Source organism: Carassius gibelio, chromosome A4 (genome assembly GCF_023724105.1).
Source record: "Carassius gibelio isolate Cgi1373 ecotype wild population from Czech Republic chromosome A4, carGib1.2-hapl.c, whole genome shotgun sequence".
Classification (NCBI taxonomy): Eukaryota; Metazoa; Chordata; class Actinopteri; order Cypriniformes; family Cyprinidae; genus Carassius; species Carassius gibelio.
Window position 1 is genome coordinate 36139251 of NC_068374.1, and position 9985 is coordinate 36149235.

Sequence of the window (9985 nt, forward strand, 5' to 3'; positions counted from 1 at the left end):
GCAACCCTGCCTGCGGTGTGTGGAGTGGTCACCATCTGACATGGCACATTAACTGCCTGGAGATGCTGGCCATGCTTCGTGCACTTCGTTATTTTCTCCCAGACCTAAGAGGTCACCATGTGTTGGTGCGCACCGACAACACAGCGGTAGTCTCTTACATCGACCACCAAGGAGGTCTGCACTCACGCCGTTTATACACCTACCATACCAGATCCTTGTGTGGGCCCAGGACGAATTCCTTGCTAAGAGCAGTTCACATTCCTGGGCATCTTAATATGGGAGCAGACATCCTGTTGAGGCAGGTGCCGAGGGCCAGGAAATGGCGGCTTCACACCAAGGTGATGAAACAGAGTTGGACAGGTTGGCCAGACTCGGGTGGATCTGTTTGCGACTCAAGGGACATCGCACTATCCCCTCTCCCTTCCTCTTACTCAGCCAGCTCCACTGGGGCTGGATGCCATGGTACAGACGTGGCCGAGGCCGGGAGTTCTGAAGAGAGTGCACCAGGACAGAGTCCGGCTGCTGTTAGTAGCCCCGTACTGGCTGGGCCAAGTATGGTTCCTGGGCCTGATTTCTCTTTTTGACACACTCCATGTGAGGTTCCCGTCAGGAGAGATCTCCTCTCGCAGGTGGAGGGTGCCCTGAAAGGGTTGAAAGTCTGGCGGCGTGGGCATTCTCGTTCCCGATTCGTTCTCGACGCAGCTCAAGTTCCTGAAAAAGAATGTCTAAGGTTACATATGTAACCCTGGCTCCTCGAAGGTATGAGATGCTGCGTCGCAGTGCCACACTTCCGGCATCTCTGGCCGTCGCTTGCTTCATCATTTGAGGCTGATTACCGGCTTTGCCCCTCATGCTTTTATGCTTCCTGGTCTCTGATGTCACCCGCCTATTATGTCTCGCCCTTCCATTAGACTGATTATTCACATTATTCAGAGACCTCACGCTTGGAGCGTTCCCCATTGGTTCTCGACAAAGCGTCTCGTTCCTTCGAGGAACCAGGGTTACACTTACGCTCCTCGCCACGCGGAACCTCGACTCAATCAACCCGCTCCATACTCGGGTGAGCCCAACTCATTGTCGATCATTTCTGTCCCAGTGCTCACTGACTTTCACTTTCCAGCCTTCCTGTTTCCCCACGGAGCAATCCAGGGTGGCGTTCATCATCATTCTCCTGGTTGGTCAAGCGAGAGAGTCGGGAACGGCTATGTGGGACTGCAAGCTTGACTGTTGTGTGTCTTTGAGGCATTTACGAGGGGATGTGGCGTTGAGACATCGTGTCACATGCTGCTCCATACGGAACCCCGGTGACGTGTTCATGGGGAATCCCCCCTCTACGGTGCCGAGAACGGAGAGTAATCCGAAAAAGAAGAAGGATGGTTCGTTGGGCCCTGTATTGACTATCGGGGGATGAATGACATCACGGTAAAGAATCATTATCCTTTGCCGTTGATGTCATCGGCCTTCGAGCTCCTTCAGGGGGCAACCATCTTTACGAAGAATGGTTCCCAGAATGATTTTTTCCCAGAATGAGCGCGATAATGTCCAGCACGTCAGGCGAGTGCTCCAGCAGCTGCTGGAGAATCGTTTATTCGTTAAGTTGGAGAAGTGTGAGTTTCACGGACAGTCGGTTCCGTTCCTGGGTTTTATTCTCTTGCCTGAAGGTATCCGAATGGATCTCGCCATGGTAAAGGCAGCTTGCCCATCCCAGATAGTCGTAGAGCAGTCCAGCACTTTCTGGGGTTTGCCAATTTTTACAGGCGGTTCATTCGGAACTTTAGCCAGATTGCCCTTCCTCTGACTGATCTCATCTCCACAAAGAAACAATTCTGTTGGTCCTCGCAGACCCAAGCTGCGTTTGAGAACCTTAAGAGTTGATTTGTTTCGGCCCCCATTTTAACGACCCCTGACCCATCTCATCAGTTTATTGTGGAGGTGGATGCATCGGAGGTGGGGGTTGGGGCAGTTTTGTCTCAAATATCAACTTCGGAAGAGAAAGTACATCCCTGCACTTTCTTTTCTCATCGTTTAACCCCCGCAGAATGGAACTATGACATTGGGAATAGGGAGTTACTAGCTGTCAAGAGGAGAGGAGAGATGCTGGATTCCGGCTCGCGATATTCTGGATCGCGATCTCATTGATGAATTTCATCAGCGTCATGGTGAGTCCTCCGGGGACGCAGGAGGCGTCCCTGAGGTGGGGGGTACTGTCACGGTGCAGGGTGCCATCTCAGCTTCCCCTGCGGTCTGTGTTGTCCTGTCTGTTCGGTAGCTCGTGGTCTGGGCAATCAGCGCGTTTTGTATGATTCTCAGTATCAGTCTCACCTTCTGTTTTTTCCATCAAAGGATCCATAATTCGGAGATCCAGCAGCGCGAGTGGTCCACAGTGTGCTGGCCAGCTCGGAGATCTCTGTGTGCGCCAGAGCATTTCATTATTGTTTATGTTATTTTGTGTTTTGTGGCGAGAATAAAGATTCTCCTTTTCTTTACTCTGCATTTGAGTCCTCCGTCTAGTACACACCCTGACAATTTGTTTCTCTGGATAATGTTATATGAAGCACTATTACTTCAAACAAGTTATACTTGAAGCCTGTCCTCTGAGAAATCCTGAAAACCTTGTTATAAAATGAAGCAACTCCCCCCCTTTGCCTTTTAGATGCGGCTCATGTTTATAACAGTAATCTTGGGGGGTGGACTCATTCAAAATAATGTAATCATCAGGTTTTAGCCAGGTTTCTGTCAAACAGAGCACATCTATATTATGATCAGTTATCATATTATTTACAAAAAGTGTTTTCGTAGAAATGGATCTGATATTCAATAAGCCAAGCTTCATCATTTGTTTATCCATATTGCATTTGTTTTTTATTTGTTGAACCTCAATTAAATTGTTAGCCTTAACTTGGTTTGGACGTTTTTTGTATTTTCTAGTTCAGGGAACAGACACCATCTCTATAGTGTGATATCTAGGTGAAAGAGTCTCTATGTGCTGAGAATTAACTGACCTCTGTGACGGGAGGCAGCTAGCAGACGGTCGGTTTAGCCAGTCTGTCTGCTTCCTAATCTGGGCCCCAGTTTTTAAGATTTGCTCTTTTTCAGGAGGGGCTTATCCCTCTGGAGTCTAAGGGTATTTTTGGTGCCTGGAGAAGTTTTGTCATGCCCTGACATTTGTGCTTTTTTCAGTTTCTTATAAATATCTAAATGGGTACAGTCTAATCTCACTGTAATCAGCACAAATTGGGCTATAATTGCATTTTTTAAGGAGCTTGGACATGTCCCAGAAAGGAGTGAGGCGTTCACCACTTCTAAAAGATCTGCTTCTAAGCAGTTTAGCACACTATTGAAAAAAGATGTGGGAAGTGTGTCAAGATAACAGGTTGATGGTTTTAGGTGGTGCACTATGTCTTCCAGAATTTTGCTCAAATTCAAATTGCTTCAAAAGTAGACATAGTATCTTTTTGATATTTTGGCCTAATCTGTCTGACCTCTGCATTACTTGAGGATGTGCTAATCGCCTTCCTGATATTGATGATATTCTCAGAAAAGAAGGATGCAAACTCATTGCATTTGCTGTCTGAGAGCATTTCACTGGGAATCTGACTTGGGGGGTTTGTCATTCTCTCAACAGTGGCAAAAAGAGTACGAGTGTTATTTACGTTACTGTTTATAAGGTTTGAGAAGAAATTCTGTCTAGCTGTGGCTAGTTTCATATTAAAAGCATGAAGGCTGTCTTTATAGATGCTATAGTGAATTTCAAGTTTTGTCTTCCACCACATCCGCTCTGCTTTTCTGCATTGGTTTTTAATAGTCTGAACTGCTGTTGATCTCCAAACTGATTTCTGTCTGTTTGTTTTCTTACTGACTATTATTGGAGCAATATCATCAATAACATTCTTAACTTTTGAGTTAAAGGAATCAAGGAGAATATCAACAGAGTCTGCAGAAATTCTTGGTGTTAAAGATATAGCCTCCATAAATAGTACAATTGTGTTCTCATTAATGCATCTCCTTCTGACAGAGACCAATCTAGATTCAGTTGTAGCAGACATCAAAATATCAAAGAAAATACAGAAGTGATCAGATAGTGCTATGTCCTGAATAACAATGGATGAAATGTTTAGACCCCTACTGATGATTAAGTCTAGAGTGTGTCCACCTTTGTGTGTGGGTCCATGAACATGTTGAGTCAAGTCAAAAGTGTTTATAAAACTGAAATAAGGAAAGCTACAGGCACACTGGGTTCCCACTTGTTCTGTAGGCATTTGTGAATGTTGCTGTTATTATAGTGGGGACCCGACACATATCACTGAGAGCTGCTATCAGTTTTTTTTGGTTCACCTTCAGCAGATAGAGGGTTTGGGCCCTGGCGTTGTGGCAGTGGTTGAAGAGCTCTCGCAGGAGAAGGGACCACAGGCTTTGGTGGTTGGGGGGCCCACCATTTTTTTGTTGATATCTGCGGGCGTGCAGCAAATGAGTGAGAGAGTTTAGTCCCAGCATACACCAATTCCTCCATTTTCTGTGAAAAGCACAGAAGTGGAGATGCTGGAGAAAGGGATAATGTGTCTGGCAAGATGGGCTGTGTCTCTGGTGTTTCCGGTGGCTGTGATGTGTTGTCCTGGCTTCCCTGGCTGTTTTCCACAAAGTCATCCCTGGTTGCTGAATCTTGTAGATGTATTGATACATCAGAGTCAGTCTGTGAGGAGTTCTGTGGGCAGGGCTCAGCCGGGATAGTGTCTATCAACAGTGCTTGTTTTGGCTGCATGGTGTTATCAGTGCCCTTGTGGGATATGTCAACCACATGATGACTCGGACCCGGTGTGTGTGTGTGCTGAATGGATTGACACACTCTGGTGAAAGATGTTTCTGATAACAGAGTCACCCACTATCAGAGTCCTTGGCTCGGCTGAGCTCTGAGCTGAATGCCACTGTCTGCTCGACCTTGAGCGCCTGTTAGTAGGGGTGTTAGCTGCTGGCTGATCCAATAGATGTTTAATCACATTTGGTGATTCCTCACCCACATTCATTAATGCTTCAAATCTGTTCTCAAGATGTATAGGGGGTGGTTGAACACCAGAATTCATAAGCCTTGTCATAGTCAAATCTGGGGCTGAGGAAGCTACGGCAGCAATATAAGAAACTTGTGACCATCTGATGTCTCGTGTTCCTTTGGGTCTTGCTCCCTGTTTGTGCCATCGATTAGTGTGGCGATCAGTTTCGGCTTGACAACATCCAGTTCAGTTTAAATAATATCTCTGCAGTCAAGTCGATGATATCACTGGAAATGAAGTGTCCCCAACTAAGCAAGCCATAGGCAACAGCGGCAAGGATTCTTATGCTTACATGCTTATATAGCCAGCTCTGCTGCCGAGCCATTGGTTCATTTTAAAAACACTGCACGACCCAATGGTCATGCAGTTACACTATATTGTTGAAAGGCTTCAGTATTCAGAGAAAAAAAAAATCCTGAAGAGTCTAAACAGTCACAGTATTCATTCCTGTCTCTGGTGGCATGGGAGTCTCTCAACGCACCCTTCCTGGACCCACGAGGACACCAGTGTGCATGCACGGAGATGTGGCAAGAGAGCACAGAGCTGCAATAACTACAGTGGCTAGACTAAACACAAGCCAACTAAGTACAGCATGGTATATGGTTAGAAATATTATATATATATATATATATATATATATATATATATATATTCTATTTTTTTTTTTTTACCAGATAACATAAGTCAGTATTAAAATTGTATTTTAATAAACAAATCTAGTATCTCTGTTAATTACAATTAATTAATTAATTAGAAAGAAAGAAAGAAAGAAAGAAAGAAAGAAAGAATAGTTCATGCAATAATGAACTACTAAAATCTAGTAACTATATATATACAGTACAGACCAAAAGTTTGGAAACATTACTATTTTTAATGTTTTTGAATGAAGTTTCTTCTGCTCATCAAGCCTGCATTTATTTGATCAAAACACAGAAAAAAACAATAGTATTGTGAAATATTATTACAACTTAAAATAATAGTTTTCTATTTGAATATACTTTAAAAAAAATAATTTATTCCTGTGATGCAAAGCTGAATTTTCAGCATAATTACTCCAGCCTTCAGTGTCACATGTAACATCCAGTCTATCACATGATCATTTAGAAATCATTCTAATATTCTGATTTATTATGAGTGTTGAGAACAGTTCTGCTGTCTAATATATTTGATGAATAAAAGGTTAAAAAAACTGCATTTATTCAAAATAATACTTTACTATCACTTTTTATCAATTTAACACATCCTTGCTGAATAAAAGTATTGTTTTTATTTAAAAAAAAGAAAGAAAAAAAAAATACTGACCAGTAGTATATATTGTTATTACATTTTAAAAACATAGCTTATTCTTTTTTTTTTACTTTTTTTACTTTTTATTCATCAAAGTATCCTAAAAAGTATCACATGTTCTGAAAAAATATTAAGCAGCAGAACTGTTTCCAACTTTCATAATGAATCATCATATTAGAATGATTTCTAAAGGATCATGTGATAATGATCCTAAAAATTCAGATTTGCATCATAATAAATAAATAAATGTATAAATAAATAACTTATAAAATGTGTATTCCTAGGGACATACTAAAGCCACACAAAACCTTTGTTTTAGCAACAGACCTAAATTTATGTTTCTGTGCAAGTGACACATGAATAACAACTTAAATTAGGGGCCTTATTATGAAGAAAAAAATCTTTAGAAAATGCACCATTTTATTCCAGAGTACAAAAGAAAGTCATACACATTTTGAGTGGAGATTTTTGATCAACCATGAGGGAAACATAATGTGACAGGGTGAGGGGGAATGGGAGGCGAGGAGAAGGGCCGACAGATTGTCCCTTCTGACAGCGACTGGCCTTGCCGGAGCAGATGGAGAGAGAGAGAGCCACACAGGTGTGACATTGATCCAATGGGATTGGTCCTGCCAGTTTTGATTTGCAAATGGAAGATGAAAATATTTGAACTACTGATGAATGCTCCATGCTGTCTGAAGCTTCTTGGTCACTATCTGAAAAAGTGAATTCTTGGTCTAGTTGAACAGTAATGTACATTTTTGTGTTACTATGGTTGTATTCTCAGATTCAGTCAGTGCACTGTCCATCTGCTGACCTTGCATATAATATACAGTAGCTCAAAAAACACACCACTTTCTTGATCTGGAAAGCTCTAATCTTATTTGCTGACTGTACACAAGCTCTAAGAGTAAGGAAACCCAAGTTAATGCCACTGTGGTGGCTTCGCAAGTGAAAATTTAGTCCCACTTTATGTTGTGTCCCTAATACATGTGTACTTACATAGTAACTAAATGTGTATATAACCACAGTGTAAGTACATACCGCTACATAGTATCTATAGCGGTAATATTTCTGTAACTACACACATGTAACAACCCACAGGATGGTTTTTGCAGTGTTGGGAAAGTTCACTTTCTACATGAACTAGTTCAAAGTTCAATTCACAAATTTTAAAATGAACTAGTTCAGTTCATAGTTCAAACTACAAAATTTTGAACTAAGTTCACACAGTTCCAAAAATGAACTAGTTCATAGTTCTTTTTTCCATATGTTGCTACGAGCTATTATTTTTCAAAATTATTGCAACAGCCCATATAGAATCACAGACAGCAATTATTTTATCAGTTTTAACAATGAAGCTATGCGTCAGATTTCATCTTCATATCCAGTTTTGAATCCTACCAGGGTTTACATTAGCATTGAGGGGACAGCACTTCCCCCTTGTTGCTTTAATGCTTTGTCTCCCATTCTCACCGACCTTGTCATAAACATCATAAAATTCTTTTAAATGATCATACGCCTTCTTGCTACATGCTGCTGTTGCCTTGATGGCTTTTTTTTTTTTTTTTTGATGACGAGTCACGCATGCGGCGGACGGTGGTGCGACACTGGTGGCTGGTGTTGCCAGATTGGGTGTTTTTCCGCTACACATTAAGACCAGTTAACGGTGTGTTTTAGCCGGTTTTTCGCCTGGAAGGCTCTATAGAAATCTGGCACCCTATTGAACGAAGTTAACCTGAGAGAGCGTGCCGTTCACACACACCAGAATGAACGAGTTGACAGTAACGTTCATCAGGCATTAATACAGCACGTTCAGTTCACGTTCGCCCAAAATATGAACAAGTTCATGAACTATCCTTCAATGAACGCATTCAGTCACAACACTGGGTTTTTGTTTGTATAAATGTGTAACAGGACATTGGTAACAACCAGTGATGCGTGGGTCAGTGTATAAACAACCCGCACCCGACCAACGTTTTCAATGAACCCACCCACAACTCAGACCGCAAAAAAAGAAAAAGAAAATACTGTACCCGACCCGCTTCCTGACTGGCATTTTTTTTTTAAGTAGTAAATGCTCATCGTAGCATCACTGGGCCGTAGACATAGGACCTAGGCAAAAAAACAAACAAACAAAAACAAAAAAAACTTTATATATTCTAATTTTGTCAAGATTATTAAAAAAAAAAATGTCAATACCCAGAATGGCCTGCTGGTTCGAAAATATGTGGAATAACGGCTGCCTCCGACAATTTTTTTTTTTTTCTAGTCGACTAGTTGTTCATTTAAGCCATTCGTGGACAAATTGCCCGTTTATATTAATTACTTAAATATGCTACAGCCTAAAGGATAATAAGGGTTATGACCGCACACATAAAGCTTGCCACAAATAACTGGTTAAAGTAATGAATATGAATGTGTATAAATTTGCAGGTAGACATATAATTGTTTAGTAAAAAACTGGTGTTTTCTGCGTCGCTGCAAAGATGAAGTTGACGATGCGGACTCGCATGAACACCAGAGAGAAATGCGTATTTCATATGGATTACATAATCAGAGAGTAGCCTGTTTATTTTGGTTTGAATATTTTCGTATAAAAGTAGACATTTCAAGCTTTCTGTAATATATAGCCTATATTTTTCAAATATGTGAGGCACAAGCTAAGTTTCGGTACCCTCCAGTTCACATCAATGCAAGTGATCGTGCCGGTGCCTCATTACATTGTCTGCTATATATTTGCTTCTTATTATTCAAGTGTAAGCCTATGTATTTCAAAATTGTGTCTAGTACTATATAAATTACAAAGGTATCTTTGTTTCAAATGACCTGACGAACCGCAACCCGAATATCATAAAAAGATATTTTTGGATGACTCGTAACCACGGGTAACCTCATTTTGGATAACTCATTTTGGATTAACCCGCGCATCACTAGTAACAATACTTTTTTTTCACTTCACTAAGTACTCGTGTAACAGGAATTATTTAACTATATTTTGTAACATTATTATTTAGATGCTATTTAGGAATATTATTAGATGTAACAAGAGATTTGCATGTGTATGTCAATATGGTAATGAGAACTTGCTATTGAAAAGGAGCAGACAACAGTCCATAACTGAGTTGAAAGATTTTAATTCTTCAACTGCAATAAAGTGAAGTAGTAACAAAGGAAAAAGATAATAATAATGGAGAATAATAAAGCAATGAATATTTATAATTAGTAAAATGTAACAAGAGTAAACAGATCAACAGACAATCTGGGGAAGAGGAAGGAGCAAGAAAGTGGTGCTTAAATCAAAAAACTAAATATAACAAAAAGCCCCTTTAACTAAAGTTAAAGAACTAAACTCACTATCAACAAAAAAGGTATAGAAAACATCTTCAGCGTACAAGACGCTATGCCTAAACTATACTACCTAAAACAAAACCATACATAATTAGCACCACTCCTAACACTAGTGCGTCTAATACAGCTCAGTAAACTACGTGTGCAAATGTAAGTCGCGACCTGCTTACCTGACTCACAACCTCTCCCGTCAGTCTACACAATGTTGAACGATGAATTGAGATGAAGATTTCATGACAGCAAAAACATATGCGAGCACAAGCAAAGAGAACTGATCTAACTGCAAGATCACAAAAGCAGTG

At 40.9% G+C, this 9985-nt stretch overlaps 1 protein-coding gene across 1 annotated transcript in view; it reads left to right on the forward strand.

The window, feature by feature from the left end:
- Positions 1–319: 319 nt before the first annotated feature.
- LOC127971207 (plexin-A1) overlaps positions 320–9985 on the forward strand; it is a 29783-nt gene continuing 20117 nt past the window's right edge. Inside the window, exons 1-4 of the mRNA XM_052574070.1 lie at positions 320–338; positions 436–524; positions 1121–1336; positions 1526–1661. Coding sequence (XP_052430030.1) covers positions 320–338; positions 436–524; positions 1121–1336; positions 1526–1661 — 460 coding nt within the window. The remainder of the gene's footprint in view (positions 339–435; positions 525–1120; positions 1337–1525; positions 1662–9985) is intronic.